The 16,928-nt window shown below is 40.0% G+C and overlaps 1 protein-coding gene across 1 annotated transcript in view; it reads right to left on the bottom strand.

Annotated features, from left to right (window-relative positions):
* The window catches only part of LOC124254568 (inositol polyphosphate 5-phosphatase OCRL-like), a 57,541-nt gene that overhangs the window by 10,900 nt on the left and 29,713 nt on the right, over window positions 1-16,928 (bottom strand). The window contains exons 15-24 of the mRNA XM_046688394.1: window positions 16,652-16,787; window positions 9,858-9,968; window positions 9,070-9,138; window positions 8,545-8,641; window positions 6,759-6,883; window positions 5,362-5,472; window positions 3,800-3,910; window positions 2,598-2,682; window positions 1,721-1,848; window positions 744-855 (exon numbers count right to left, since the gene is read on the bottom strand). Coding sequence (XP_046544350.1) covers window positions 744-855; window positions 1,721-1,848; window positions 2,598-2,682; window positions 3,800-3,910; window positions 5,362-5,472; window positions 6,759-6,883; window positions 8,545-8,641; window positions 9,070-9,138; window positions 9,858-9,968; window positions 16,652-16,787 — 1,085 coding nt within the window. The remainder of the gene's footprint in view (window positions 1-743; window positions 856-1,720; window positions 1,849-2,597; window positions 2,683-3,799; window positions 3,911-5,361; window positions 5,473-6,758; window positions 6,884-8,544; window positions 8,642-9,069; window positions 9,139-9,857; window positions 9,969-16,651; window positions 16,788-16,928) is intronic.

Here is a 16,928-nt window from a genome sequence, read left to right as displayed (position 1 = left end):
CTCAAGCACGACCTTAAACCCAATTTCACCTCACCCAACATATCGACACCCATGTTACATATCTACAACCATATAGCATATTCACAACCATTTATCACATATACTATCATACTACATATCAACCCCAATATACCATGCCTAGACCCATGTTACATACATTATAGATTTCATTATGGGTGTTTTCATATTTTCCCTGTTATATACTTCAATGTCAGTCCTATTGGTCTGAGGCAGGCTGTATTGGGTCACGGCTACAAGCAGAACAGCACAACTGCTACTGCATGGGCCAAGTGTAGGAATGTCACGTTTCAAAGACAGGGACTGACTGAGTGAGTGAGTGAGTTAAGTTTTACGCCGCTTTTAGCAATATTCCAGCAATATCACGGCGGGGGACACCAGAAATGGACTTAACACATTGTGCCCATGTAGGGAATCGAACCCGGGTTTTCGGCGTGACGAGCCAACGCTTTAACCATTAGGCTACCCCACCGCCCCCAAAGACAGGGATGCTTGACTATAAAGAAATATGAGAACACGTTTTGACCTTGTCATTGTTGGCGCCAAAGGTAGGTTTCTGTTAAATGCAAAACACACAATGCACTTCGCTTGGATGAATCAGTGAGCATGGTTTTCATCCGCTATTAGCAATATTCCAGTCCATCATGGCGGGACTTTGATGACAGGTGCAAGAGACATTAAGATCACTGAGAGTGGCCAAAAGATATATATTAATGTATAGTTACCAAGGAATTTGGCTTCAAGATTGTTCTTATCACTGAATTTAAGTAGTTCTCTGAGGAAAGCACACAGGTATTTGAAGACGTTTCTGTGACTCTGCGGAATCTTTTGTAATGCCTGAAACAAAATAAACACATGGTCACCAATTACATATCAAACAGAATAATCTGTCTTGAAATATAATAAATAATACATAAGTAATTTTTCATTAAAGTTAGAAGTCTATCAGTGTGTCTACATGCGCGGGAAAGGGCAAAAGGGAAGTAACTCGTGGGTGAGTGTATTTATACGTCCGCTTCGGGAACGTTAAGGGATTCAAGTGTTTCCACTACCATTCGAAAGGGAAAGGGAGATAAGCAAAGATCATGAGTCAGGATAAGTATAAAATATCAATTTATGCTAGATACATAAGCTGATGAGTTGCAGTGGGATTGGATACAAAGTAGTGAATGATATCTCTCTTCTTTTCAAAGTCTAAGACGCAACATATGCGCTTAGTAGCCATGATTCTTCCATGGCAAACTGGGGGTGAGTAGGACTACTTAAAGCATTAATGTGAGTAGGACTACTTAAAGCATTAATGAGTTTGGTCAATTAATCTGAGTCATGTCAATTAACCAGTTAAGGTGTGTATACTACATGACATACTTGACTTAATCCTCTATACTCCTTGAGGAGCACCGGGCCTCACCATGGATACTACATGCAGCCAGTGTAATTGGCACTATAACCAGGGGGAAATGACTTTTGTTCAAAAACCATTGGCAAATGGCATCATATCCAGTTTGGCATTATAACCAGGGTGCACTGTATTGGCATACACTGTAGGGGATGATGCAACAGTTGTGATGCACTGATGCCAGTATGACCTAATTTATTTGATCTTTCCTCTTAAGTGAATCAGGCAACCAAGTACATCCTATTCCATCTTCAAAATACCAACATAGTGTGTTTGGTTGATATCCTGACTACACAGACATACCTGTTTGCTGAGCAGGAAGTTATTGGAACAGTCCAGGCAGGTCTGATATTGGGCAAAAGGGATGACCGGCTGGGGGAGGGACTCAAGGAACAGCAGCATCGCCTCGGCCACGGAGTGGACACTGCCAGCTGGGGGAGGTCAAGGATGTTACACACAAGGGTTGGATGAGAAAAATGATTTTCATAAATTCTCTAAAAACCTCCCTTCCTCAATCGGGCCATTAAACGCAATCACCCTCATCATCATCATTATAATATCAGGGGCGGATACAGCTTTTTGAGAAAGGGGGGATGCACACTTTTGAGAAAAGGAGGTGTGCACACTTCATTTTCACCCGAGTTTCAATGGTCATTTAACAAACTTTCAGCACAAAAGGGGGGTGCGCACCCCTGCACCCCCTCTCTCTCTCTCTCTCTCTCTCTCTCTCTCTCTCTCTCTCTCTCTCTCTCTCTCTCTTCTCTCTCTCTCTCTCTCTCTCTCTCTCTCTCTCTCTCTCTCTCTCTCTCTCTCTCTCTCACTCACTCACTCACTCACTCTCTGGTTCCGTCTATAAATATCAACATTACTGTTCAACTTTACAGGTGTATGGTTGGGCTTATGGATAGGCTGCTTGTGTACACAGGTATCCCTCGCCATAATGCAGGTCTTGGGGTCCATAATACGAAATGCGGAATACAGGCAAAGTAAAATCATATTTTCCATGTGCATTGCATAACTGTTATTTCGTGTATTGTGCCCAGTCACAATGATGTCATATCATCGGAGGTGAACACACTAAAGAGTTTACAAATTATTAAGAAGAAAGAACTGATAAACTGAAATACTGTTGTCTTGGCTTTATTGTAGAACAAGATGAATGTTATCAGAGAAAGGATACGAATGAGATCAGGGTTGCCAGTGTCCAGCGCATCTCGTATCATCTGTATTTCTGCCTGTTTGCCTGGTTGAAGAAACAGGTCCTCCTGCAACATTGAGTTAGTGAGTCAGTTTTAATGTCAGGATGGGTGTTATACCCAAAGATAACAGTTCTGTTATTGACATAAGTAACACACTCGCAATTATTACTTAGTACAAAGACATAAAAAATGTTATGTTCCTTTAGCATGTATTCAACATAAGATGACACATTGACGAATGCATGTTTGAGTGTCAAGGTTACTCTGGCTCATGAGGCCATGGCCGTGTTTTACTACTGTATTGTCTTGTCTGTTTCCTATGCATTGGGAGGGGCGGTGGGGTAGCCTAATGGTTAAAGCGTTGGCTCGTCACGCCGAAGACCCGGGTTCGAATCCCCACATGGGCACAATGTGTGAAGCCCATTTCTGGTGTCCCCCGCCGTGATGTTGCTGGAATATTGCTAAAAGCGGCGTAAAACCAAACTCAGTCAGTCAGTCAGTCCTATGCATTGGGGGTGGTGGGGTAGCCTAGTGGTTAAAGCGTTGGCTCGTCACGCCATAGACCCGGGTTTGAATCCCCACATGGGTACAATGTGTGAAGCCCATTTCTGGTGTCCCCATGTGTGAAGCCCATTTCTGGTGTCCCCCGCCGTGATGTTGCTGGAATATTGCAAAAAGCGGCGTAAAACCAAACTCAGTCAGTCAGTCCTATGCATTGGGGTGTTGGGCCAGCCTAGTGATTAAAGCGTTCACTCATCATGCAGAAGACCTGGGTTAATTCTCCACTTAGGTACAATGTGTGAAGCCCATTTCTAGTGTTCTCTGCCATGATATTGCTGTAATATTGCTAAAAGAGGTGTAAAACCACACTCACTCACTCACTCACTTCTATGCATCATGGCAGCTTAGTGATGAAGCAATACCCAAGCTGGTGCATGTCATAGACACTTAACCCCTTGAGTGATACAACACTGCTCCAAGAGTATCAACAGATTGAATCTTGTATTAATTTTGAAAGTCATTGCCATCTCATCCTGCACTGCAAGGGATACAACTCTAAGCAGAAAATCAGGAACTCTGCACCAAACATAACAATGTGGCAAGTTGGTATAATTGATAACATAATAATTGCAATAATTTTCAAAATTCCATCAGGCACCTTACAAAAACAAAACAAACTTACCTGCTCCTTGCCATATTTGAAGAGGTGATTCACAAGACGTGATATTTCTTTTGGACAGATATACGGTTGAAGAGAGCTGTCAGCAGTGGTGTTTGTCCTCATAGATGTCCCCTGAGAATATGGGAGGAGAATCATTTACATATGTCATACAGCATCTATGTTCGAATACAACAAGGCATTCAGAGATTGAATAGAAAAACTTGACAGTTAACGCAATCATCATTAGAATGTAAACATTATTGTACAATTTAACAGGCGTGAGGTTGGGCTACAGACAGGTTGCATGAGTATAAATAAGGTGAGGTGAGGTGAGGTGAAATTGGGTTTTAACGTCGTGCTTGAGATTATTTCGCTCATATGACGACGTGCATGCGTGTGTATGTGTATGTGCGGCTGCTTGTAATAGCCCAGACTTAAGCTGGTTTTATAGTGCTAGCCCACTGAGATACCATGCTGCAGTGAAGCATGAATACCCCACTCAGACACATTATACTGACTCCAAGCCGACCAGTCCTTGTTGTACCCATTAATGCCGAGAGCCAGGCAGGGACCAATAAGTACCATATTTTAACGTCTTTTGGTATGACGCAGTCGGGGATCGAACCCGCGACCTTCCACTCTCCGGGCGGACGCTCTTACCACTACACCACGAAGGCGGCTAGTATAAATAAGGCCTTATCAATTATTAAGATGGGATAAATTTTCAAATTCAAACGATGTGAAACAGTTTGGATATTCTGCTGACTTCTAACATATTCCAATGGTTCCTTTCAGGTAGTAGTAGTAGTAGTAGTAGTAGTAGTAGTAGTAGTAGTAGTAGTAGTAGTATCATATCATTATTCCCAATTATCTGCAGGATTTTTAGCTTATTCTGAACAACTTAAGCAGCCTTTACACGGCAAACTAAAGTTTGACAACACGTGTTGTCAAACTCGAGTTTGAGAGTGTGAACATTCCAACAACTCGCCACCAACACCAATTTCAGAGTTGTCAAACTGTTGTCGAGAAATAGGATCGGTCTCTATTCTCACCAACTTTTCCATCAAACTTTGGGTGTTGTCAAACTCGAGTTTGACGTGTGAAGTGTTGTCAAACTCGTGTTGTTCAGAAACAACCAATCACAGTCAACGAAATTGTCACGTGACTGCACCGATACAGACATGGCGCTCAAATGACACGAAAGTTTGACAACATGTGTTTGGCGTGTGAATACGCGAGTTTGACAACTTTTAAAATTTCAACAACAGGTGTTGTCAAACTTTAGTTTGCCGTGTGAAGACCGCTTTAACCTATTAGAACAACCTAAGGTGATACCTTTCCCATAGTTTCACACCCCAGTGACTGATGTTAGAGCCTTATCCAGCCTGCACATAATCAGCATGGACAACCAAGTGATTGATATTATAAGCATGCCAAGCCACTGGGAACAGTAATCAGTAATCAACACAGTCACTCAGCCTGACCATCCATCCAAATTGTACACCATCCAGACCAGTGATAGAGAGGTGGGGACTATTCAGACTCGTATCTCCACTGGTAGAATTGCAGTGAAATATTCTTACAAATGAGATGAGGTCTCCAACTGCGACTTCTCTGATTGGCCCATGCATCTGGACAAGTGTCTCGATTGGTGTTCCATAACTACTGGGGATGTACTTTCCACTGACAGGAATGTGTGGTGGTTAAGGAGTGAAATTGGTAAAATGATTCATTAGCCATTACAGGGGTGGAAATAACCCATTGCCCGACGTCCGAGTCCAGTGGTTTTTCTGTCGGGCAAGCAAATTTGTATATCACACTGTACCGGTGTCCAGTTGACTTTCCAATGTTAATTATGTAGTTTATTAAAAAAATCAACAAGAAAGCGGACGGTATAGTGAGAAAATTATCAGGGCAAGTGATTTTACATGTGCCACTGTACCGGAGTACACTAGCAATTTTAAAGTTATTTCCACCCCTGTCATTAAACACACAATTACACTTTTATAATTTACATCCAAGACACTTGCAAGAATAGCTTCTTTAAATGACATTTAGAAATTGGTGTAATTAACAAGGGAGATAATTCTATGGATATACAGCATCTTTCTGTGGCACAAATGGACTTTATTTGTGGCCCAAGTCACCCTCAAACTATACCACCCAAATATCTTTATTACAGTCAGTGTGATGTTTCGTTGGGACACTGAGGATGTTACGCGATGATGACAGTGTACAGTCAGTGCTTTTCAAGTCGGGCAAGCAAATTTGTATATACTGTACGGTGTCAGTTGACTTTCAATGTTAATTATGTTGTTTATTTAAAAGATCTATAGTGAGTCAGGGCAAGTGATTTTACATGTGCCACTGTACCGAAGTACACTAGCAATTTTAAAGTTATTTCCACCCCTGTCATTAAACACACAATTACACTTTTATAATTTACATCCAAGACACTTGCAAGAATAGCTTCTTTAAATGACATTTAGAAATTGGTGTAATTAACAAGGGAGATAATTCTATGGATATACAGCATCTTTCTGTGGCACAAATGGACCTTATAGTAAACGGACGGTATAGTGGAAAAATTATCAGGGCAAGTGATTTTACATGTGCCACTGTACCGGAGTAGACTAGCAATTTTAAAGTTATTTCCTCCCCTGCAGTCTTTGGGCATGATGATGGTGTTATCCACGCTGAAATGTCTCTGACACAATTGGCCAAATGACACATTTAACAAGCAGCAATGAATGATATTCCAGCTATTTCATGGCAGCCTGTAAATAGTGAAGCCAGACAAACGAGTAGTCCACAATATAAACAATGTTCCAAACAACTGGTTTGGGATGAGACTAAAAGATAGAGGTTTACTAATCAGACAAAATAATAAAATCCAATTTAGAGCTATTGGTTCCTACAACAGGCAGAGGGTGTCAAAGGTCCTCATCTCAGTGAACAGGAAGCATAGTGTAAAGGATATGAAGAAATCTTTGCCACCAGTCAGGTGAAGCACCAGAATATCATCCATCTTCTCGGCCTTGGAATTGAGATCACCAGCAGTGTCCTTGTCCACAAACACCATTAGAGATATGTCGCAGCAGTCCCCTGCAGATAAACATACAAACACCATTAGTGATATGTCGCAGCTGTCCCCTGCAGATAAACATACAAACACCATTAGTGATATGTCGCAGCTGTCCCCTGCAGATAAACATACAAACACCATTAGTGATATGTCGCAGCTGTCCCCTGCAGATAAACATACAAACACCATTAGTGATATGTCGCAGCAGTCCCCTGCAGATAAACATACAAACACCATTAGTGATATGTCGCAGCAGTCCCCTGCAGATAAACATACAAACACCATTAGTGATATGTCGCAGCAGTCCCCTGCAGATAAACATACAAACACCATTAGTGATAGCTGTCCCCTGCAGATAAACATACAAACACCATTAGTGATATGTTGCAGCTGTCCCCTGCAGATAAACATACAAACACCATTAGTGATATGTCGCAGCTGTCCCCTGCAGATAAACATACAAACACCATTAGTGATATGTCGCAGCTGTCCCCTGCAGATAAACATACAAACACCATTAGTGATATGTCGCAGCTGTCCCCTGCAGATAAACATACAAACACCATTAGTGATATGTCGCAGCTGTCCCCTGCAGATAAACATACAAACACCATTAGTGATATGTGCGCAGCTGTCCCCTGCAGATAAACATACAAACACCATTAGTGATATGTTGCAGCAGTCCCCTGCAGATAAACATACAAACACCATTAGTGATATGTTGCAGCTGTCCCCTGCAGATAAACATACAAACACCATTAGTGATATGTCGCAGCTGTCCCCTGCAGATAAACATACAAACACCATTAGTGATATGTCGCAGCAGTCCCCTGCAGATAAACATACAGACACCATTAGTGATATGTCGCAGCAGTCCCCTGCAGATAAACATACAAACACCATAAGTGATATGTCGCAGCAGTCCCCTGCAGATAAACATACAAACACCATTAGTGATATGTCGCAGCAGTCCCCTGCAGATAAACATACAAACACCATTAGTGATATGTCGCAGCAGTCCCCTGCAGATACAAAACATACAGATAAACATACAAACACCATTAGTGATATGTCGCAGCAGTCCCCTGCAGATACACATACAAACACCATTAGTGATATGTCGCAGCAGTCCCCTGCAGATAAACATACAAACACCATTAGTGATATGTCCCAGCAGTCCCCTGCAGATAAACATACAAACACCATTAGTGATATGTCGCAGCTGTCCCCTGCAGATAAACATACAAACACCATAAGTGATATGTCGCAGCTGTCCCCTGCAGATAAACATACAAACACCTTTGGTGAGACATACACACACGCACGCACGCAGGCAGGCAGGCACACACATCAGAGACATTACAAAGACATTATCAGAAAGCTGTACACTCAGGTTGCAATGCCACACTCACCAGTTGTGGCTCCAACTTTGTGGAACAGCCTACCAACATATATTAAATCTGCGTCCAGTCATTCCGCCGTGACTTGAAAACCTATCTCTTCAACCAATAACTCTGTTTATTTTATTATTTTATTCTTATTTTTAACCTTGTGAAGCACCACTGAGCAGCCATCGGTTGGAAATTAGGTGCTTTTATACAAGTGCATTATTATTATTATTATTATTATTATTTATTATTATCTCACTCATTCACTCACCTACATCCACTCACACACTCACCCGGCAGGATGCTGTCTTTACAAGGTGTGACATTCAACCAGGGCTTGCAGAAGCTGATGTCATCCAACTTGTTGATGAATTCAAACTCCACAGGCACCTGTAACAAGAACGCCATTGGCCAGTCAAGACAAGAAGTAATAGTCAGAGATATCTGACATATCAACCAATATTTATTTAATAATTACGACGCCAAATGGCATGTAAATATATCAGACTCGGAAGAAGCCACTTTTGAAAAAACGGATCTAATGTATTCTTCAATGAAGTGGAAAGATATTTAGAGTGCATGAATGACAAAGTGAGCAATATTCCAGCTATATCACAGCTGAGAAACAAGATAACCGCTGGTTTCATTTTATGAGTATCATACCTTGATGATACTGTGTTGCATGTAATCCCAGGATCTCAAGACATATGAAGACTCTGGACCCATCCTAACCCCAGTTCTGATAAGCAACAATACATGTATGTCCCTAAAAGAGGAGAAAGATTCTATAAAATGTATGGACAGAAACATTTACTCACCTGACCAATGTTGGCCACAGTCAGAACCCTCTTCTGTGGCTCGTTGAACTTGACGTCTTCAAAGACAAACTGAAATAGAAGCACAAGATTATATTCATAAACAATGGGCATAATTTTGTAAAATATTGATATTAACAATATTTTTTTAAAGTTTTGTCTACATAACCCTTGTGTTAATAGGGGTTTCTGTTAATAAAAGATCCAACAAGGGCCGTAACTCTGGGAAACAAACAAAAATTTGATGATGGCAATGATATGGATTCTTCAAGAACAAAACCTTGTCATCTGTTATGTTTAAATTAAAAATTACAGTTATTGATTCTCCAGTGAGACAACGTCCAAAGTAAACAACAAAGTTGTTTAATCTTCAATTATAAATTCACACTTATTTCCTGGGTTATTTTCCTCAGTTTCGTGTAAAGAAAATGTTTACATATTACTGCATAGGTGGGTAAGTTTCAAGTCATATTTCCTTACATTAGTTTCATTCACAAACCTAAATCTTCCTCTCTGAACAATAGGACATTAATTATCTTATGTTATCATGACTTGTTTGTTTGTTTGTTTGTTTTTCATGCTCCACTCAGTATTATTCCAGCTATCCAGTCTGGAACAAAAATCCAGTGATCAACATCATGAGCATCCATCCATGCAATTGGGATACGATGACATGTGTCAACCAAGTCAGCAAACCTGACCACCCAATTCCGATAGTCGCCTCTTACGACAAGCGTGGGTACCAATTCTAACCCAGGTCTGCTCGGGTTTATCCACCGACAGTGACCAACCTCTGTGTTGTCCAGCTTGACTTGTGGCAGATACTCATTCTCAATCCTGTCAAGCTTCTTCATCACATCCTCGTACACCTTCTTGGACTTCTCCACATCGATTACTCGGATCTGAAATACAGAATTATTCAGAACTATCAACAGATCTCCACACTGATTCTTCGGATCTGAAATACCGTCATTCGGAACTATCAACAGATCTCCACATCGATTACTGAGATCTGAAATACAGAATTATTCAGAACTATCAACAGATCTCCACACTGATTCTTCGGATCTGAAATACCGTCATTCGGAACTATCAACAGATCTCCACATCGATTACTGAGATCTGAAAAACAGAATTATTCAGAACTATCAACAGATCTCCACACTGATTACTCGGATCTGAAATACCGTCATTCGGAACTATCAACAGATCTCCACATCGATTACTGAGATCTGAAATACAGAATTATTCAGAACTATCAACAGATCTCCACACTGATTCTTCGGATCTGAAATACCGTCATTCGGAACTATCAACAGATCTCCATATCGGTTACTCAGATCTGAAATACCGTCATTCGGAACTATCAACAGATCTCCACATCGATTACTCAGATCTGAAATACCGTCATTCGGAACTATCAACAGATCTCCACATCGATTACTGAGATCTGAAATACAGAATTATTCAGAACTATCAACAGATCTCCACACTGATTACTCGGATCTGAAATACAGTCATTCAGAACTATGACTATTTTTCTCTAAAATCTTTGAATTTAGAAGCGGAAGGCATAAGAAAAGCTTTTCGTATTTCTCTGCATTATACACAACTCTCACTATTTTTTGCATCAATTACATAGATCTGAAATACTTACTCATTCATAACTATCAACATTTTTCACATGAATTACATAGATCTGAAATTTATAGTCATTCATAACTAGCGACATTTCTCACATCAACTACATGGATCTGAAATGAAGAGTCATTCAAAACTATTAGCATATCTCAACATCGATAACTGCATTCCTTAACTTCTTTTGTGCAGTATGGAAGTGACAGTCATTGTCTTCAGTGATGACAGTATCAACCCACCTACGTCTCCATCTCTTCCGACTGTAGCAACACATTCCACAACCTATTCTCTGACAAACTTACCAGGTCTGTCTGTATACTGGAGTCTGGACGAGACAGAAGACCCATCTCTTCAGCATGTACTTTATCCTTAACCGTCTTCCCTACGTACCCTCGTATTCTCTTCATGTTTAGACTGAGAAAAAGCATGCATGAAAGACACATGCATCCTGTTGTCCCAACAACAGAAACCGTGACCCTATATTTCCTTGTGTTGAACAATGTGACTCAGTGTTAGATTGTTAAAGTGACTGATGGCTGATGACCAGTGTTATTACTTTCTTAGTTTGAAGTACACGCAGGGGCCATCTCATAAATCTGACTTTCATTTTACCAGCACAGACACCACAAGACATCACCAGTAAGGTAGGTTCACCAAAACATTTTTCTATATTTTATTTATTAGTCTCAATTTTGTATCTATTTTATCATGTTTTGTGTATGGTCCATGTTTAACAATTCATAACACAGGATCAAATATCTGTGTATATAAGAGCCTTATAACATTACTTCTTTGAGAGGAATACAGAAGTTGGAGCAGTAAGGAACGGTAACAGTAGATGCAGGGGTTCAAAAATCCCATCGCCCGACGCCCGGGACAAGTCAGTTTTCATTTGGGGCAATCAAATAATGGTATCTTACTTGTCCGTGGGCTACTAGATAATTTCCACTAATGATTTCAAACCGCAAATAAACTTGGATTTAATTTCATGTCTGCTCAAAATGTAGCTATTACATTTCGCAATGATAATAAAGTAGAGTTATCTTTCTTTGCTATTTATAACTTTTCAATAAATAGTCCAGTAAACATTAACATCAAATATCAAGTTGATTTCTTCTTTCATAATTACATCATCATAATTATGTCATAAAATCAGGGCAAGTGGAAAATTAGTCTGGACAAGTTACTTTCCTAAAGTCACTTGCCCTGTGGCAAGTGGCTTTTTAAAATAATTTTGAACCCCTGAGATGGATGAACAACTTGTTTATTACAGTGAGAGTGACATTTCAGTTAAGGCTCTCGCTTGCTTGATAACAGTGTTAGAGCCTACACCAAAATATCACCGTAATAAAGAAGTTGTTCATCCATACATTGGTATCCCTCCCCCTGACATGATGCAATGGAGTCAGGATACAGACAAATTGACAACTCATTTCCTGAACATTATGGGCTGATGTTACAGGGGGTATGTTGTCGTGTTCGTTATTTGTGAGGTTTCTAGACCATCTTCCTGTTTCCTGGTTTAAATATAACCTAGCTTCCTGTAATATTGTAATATGGTACTGACTCATTGTGGTAATCACCAGATGTACCTTTGTCTACTGGTGGTGAATAACTGCATGTTGTGTAATGCCACTGTCAGGAATATTGTTGGTATGTCACTGTGACATGAAAGTTATCAAACCTGGACCAGTGAGAGACAGGATGATTGGTTGGTTGGTTTGTTGTTTAACGCCGCACGCAGCAATATTCCAGCTTTATGGTGGCGGTCTGTAATTAGTCGAGTCTGGACCAGACAATCCAGTGATCAACATCATGAGCACCGATCTACGCAATTGGGATATGATGACATGTGTCAATCAATACAGCAAGCCTGACCACCTGTTCCTAAAGGTCATATCTTACGACAAGCCTGGGCTGCCGAAGACAGGCGACTAACACAAGCAGGTGGACATGCTGGTCACCTTATCCCAATTGCTTAGATCGATGCTAAAGTGTTAATCACTGGATTGTCTGTCAATGGATTTTATTATTTACAGGCTGCTACTATGTAACTGGGATATTGCAGCATTAAACAAACACTACACGCAATCAGTCATGTTGCAGATCCTGTCCGCAGTGACCAAACGACCAAGCAATCGATCACATTTTGTCATAATCGAACACAAACGATTTTGGTACTACTGTTTTAGTGTTTGAAATAATTGACGATGGAACATATCTTAGAAGTTGTCAGGGCATGAAAACATGTTTAATTCTTAGAAAACGCACTTCACTGACTGAAAAGTCATGACTGAATATTTCTTGAAGAGTCAAGGAAATTTATGTTCACAATATATTAGTCATCACTTTAAACTAGCAAGCTGCATCATTTTGCATTGGATATGAAGTTTGCAAATGCTATTGGCACAGTTTCTAAATAAAACAAAAAACAACAGAGAACCATGTTATACTTATCTGCAATAACAACCTGAATAGGAAAATCTGAAAAATGAAACTAACCAATTTTTTTCGATGATTGCTTGTTGGTAATGAACCAATAATCAATTGTGAGATTTCAACCAATTCCCAACACTAATTTAGTTGACTCTTTATGTTGCTGTGGAACATTTTATACCAGAATAACAGGGTGTCTTAAGACAATAAAAATGTAATTTTGCTCAAATACAATGTTAAAACCAAATCAACTAACTCTCACAACAAGTATGGCATATTTTGTCTCCAAATGTCCCCAGAGTTCCACTGGAGGAACATCAGTTGAATATGTCACTGCGCTAACATTATCAGGAAGATTACACTCAAAATCAACAATGACAATATTTGTTTCTGTATTTTGCATCCTGTTTGTAACACTGACAAAGGAATTCTGTCTACATGGTAAACTTAAATGAGAAGAAATATCAACCAAATGCCCCTTCACTTATACATAAAATTGTCTACACATAAGATACAACTGAAACATTTACCTCTCCCATGTTGAACATGTGTCTCCTGTGACCCGATCAGGTTAGAGTGACATTGCTTGATATGAAACACATGATCTCAGAGCTTATCTAGGTGATAGGACTAACTGACTACAGGTAAATATTACCCAGGTGGAAATAAACAAACATGAAAAAACCCAAAATATTCCAGCAAGAAATAATGAAACTGGTAACTGCTTCTAATTTTCAAGTTTAAGGTAATAAAACTGGCAACTGCTTCTATTTTTCTAGTTTGAGGTGATAAAACTTGTAACTGCTTCTTTTATTTTTCAATTTGAGGTGATAAAACTAGTAACCACTCCATAACATGGACTTTCCTTCCAACAGAATCAGTGACTGATGCATCAGCTACAGGATCATTTGTCCTGGATACAGGATTATTTAGTGGTCTGCAATTCACTGGGCAGAGTTGTTTCCCTTAGCCATGTTAGGTTCAATCCCAGATTTGCAAGGACATGTATTTGTCTGTGAAGAACACCTTATCATGAAAGTATCTGTAAACAGAATCACTTCCACTCCCACTAAGTTGACAAACATTGAAAGCCTCATTAATTTCTGATTCTCATGCTATGAGAAGATTTTGGGAATTTTATAACTCGGGTGGTACATGTTTGAGGATGCAGATATGTCCTTTGGAAAAGACAGCACTGATAGGAAATATCATGAGAGTGTCATTGGTCAGCGTAACATGAATGGGAGTTTGCTTCAATTGGTTAGTTTATATATACGTTTTCTCAATTCTATCATTTTTAAAGATTTGAACATTGTTAAAAAACAAAAACAAGTGCTCCCCTGTAACAACAAACCATTTTACAGCTATTTCATTAAAATAAATCTATACCAAGTTTGATCAATCTATATCAGAACAACATGGATGTGGTATTTTTATCACATCCTGTTAACGAAGGAAGATTGTGTTGTCAAGGAAAGATGTACCATCAGCTTGCCTGCTTGACAATATGTCTCCCTCACAACTGCTCTGACGAGAAAGAGAAAATACTATGGACAACTTGTATTTAAAATGTTGACAAACACTATTAAAAGTAAGTGTAGCTGAGTATTTCCCCCAAAATTGTTCTCTCTTTATGCAGATTCCACCATTTAACTACAAGTAACACTGACAACAAAGGATATTTATGTTTATGTTTATCTCCTGACTGACTTACAAATTGTGTTGGGTGGTAGCCTAGTGGTTAAAGTATTTGCTCCTAATGGCCACAGACCGCCTCCGTGGTGTAGTGGTTAGAGCGTCCGCCCGGAGAGCGGAAGGTCGCGGGTTTGATCCCCGACCGCGATATACCAAAAGACGTTAAAATATGGTACTTGTTGGTCCCTGCCTGGCGCTCGGCATTAATGGGTACAACAAGGACTGGTCGGCTCGGAGTCAGTATAATGTGTCTGAGTGGGGTATTCATGCTTCACTGCGGCATGGTATCTCAGTGGGCTAGCATTATAAAACCAGCTTAAGTCTGGGCTAGTACAAGTAGCCGCACATACACATACACACGCATACATGTCGACACAACGTCATATGAGCGAAATATTCTCAAGCACAACGTTAAACCCAATTCCACCACCACCACCACCTAATGCCCACATGAGTCTAATGTATGAAGCCTATTTCTGGTGTCCCCTACCAAGATTTTGCTGGAGTATTGATAAAAATGGTCACTCACTCACTCACTCACTATGAATTGTCCTGTTTTGAAATTCCATGAGAAACCAAGCTCTATCTCATTGTGTAACTCCTTCCTTAACATCCCAGATAAGGTCAAGGAAATTATTTATCGCTGTAAGGAGTTTTATTGCAAAGCTCAAAAGCAAATATACCAGTTGCAGTTCTGTATGACAAAAGCACCTATGGGTTCTCAAAACTAACTGGTGCGAGAAGAGTTTTAAGAATATTAACATATTTTGTTCAGATCAAATTAAAGAAAAATACAGTCCTGCAGTCACTATTGGCCAGGTAGCATCCTCTTTCAAATACCCTTTGTGCCAGAAGAGTGAGTGAGTGAGTTCAGTTTCACGCCACTTTTTAGCAATATTCCAGGAATATCATGGCAGACACACCACAAATGAGCTTCACCCATTGTACCCATGTGGGGAATTGAACCCAGGTCTTCGGTGTGATGAGCGAATGCTGTAACTGCTAGGATACCCCACCACCCCTTGTGCCAGAAGAAGTTATTGTGTCTGAATCATTATTATTATTATTATTATTATATAGTATATTTATATAGAGCACACATCCATACAACTAGTGCATGCTCAAGGCGCTGGTATTTTTCCCTCGATCACTGGATGTCAATCTTAATGGCACATCGTATTATCAATCTCAACTCCCTGGGGAGTATACAACTCTTGCTGCCACTTGGCGCACCAAGTTATTGTGGCTTCTCATCCTAACGAGCTACCCATTCACAGCTGGGTGGACTGGGACACATAGTTTCTGATGAAAAAGGCCATAACAGTTAATGCTTTAATCAGCAGATTTTCAATATAGCTGTTTGAGAAACAAACTGAAACTAATTAATCATATGGTAAACAACATTAGATAATGGTTTATATTTCCAAATAACAAATATTTGCTTGAATAAAAGTTGGTGTAGCGTTGACTATTCGCATACAAAATATATTTGCAAATCATAATATCAAATTCTCATCAAATCCAGCTTTGCATTGATATACACAAACTTCAGCATACCTCAGATAAGCCTATTTTATGGTATGAAGGGTTGACAATGTAAGTGTAAGAAAGTCAACATCAAAGGGTAATGTTGGAGATACCGATCTCAGCATCAAAAGAGTGCTAAGGGCAGATAATTCAAGTCAGTGAAAGGAAAGGTCAAGTACAAATGATGAAGGTACCTCCTCGGCATCAAAGAGAGCACTAAGGGAAGATGATTGACAAGAAATCAGAAATCAGCATCCAAAGGTCAAGGACAGAAGATGGCGGTACTTACCCCAGCATCAAAAAGAGCACTGACTGGCTTGTGGTCGCTGACTCTGAGCTGTGGGTGTGAGTCGTACCGTATCTGTCGAACCCCAGCCCCCTTCCACAGTATTCTGTCACACCATGCTGGGACGCGACACTTCTCACTAGAAGCAACAAAAGGGTCAGAAATGTACACTCATAGTGTAAGGATCAAAAGAGTGAGTGAGTGAGTGAGTACTGTTTTACGTTGCTTTTAGCAATATTCCAGCAATATCAAAGTGGGTCACACCAAAGATGGGTTTCAC

This window comes from Haliotis rubra, unplaced genomic scaffold (assembly GCF_003918875.1).
Source record: "Haliotis rubra isolate DU_JTF1 unplaced genomic scaffold, ASM391887v1 Scf576, whole genome shotgun sequence".
Lineage (NCBI taxonomy): Eukaryota > Metazoa > Mollusca > Gastropoda > Lepetellida > Haliotidae > Haliotis > Haliotis rubra.
This window is presented reverse-complemented; position numbering and strand designations above follow the sequence as displayed.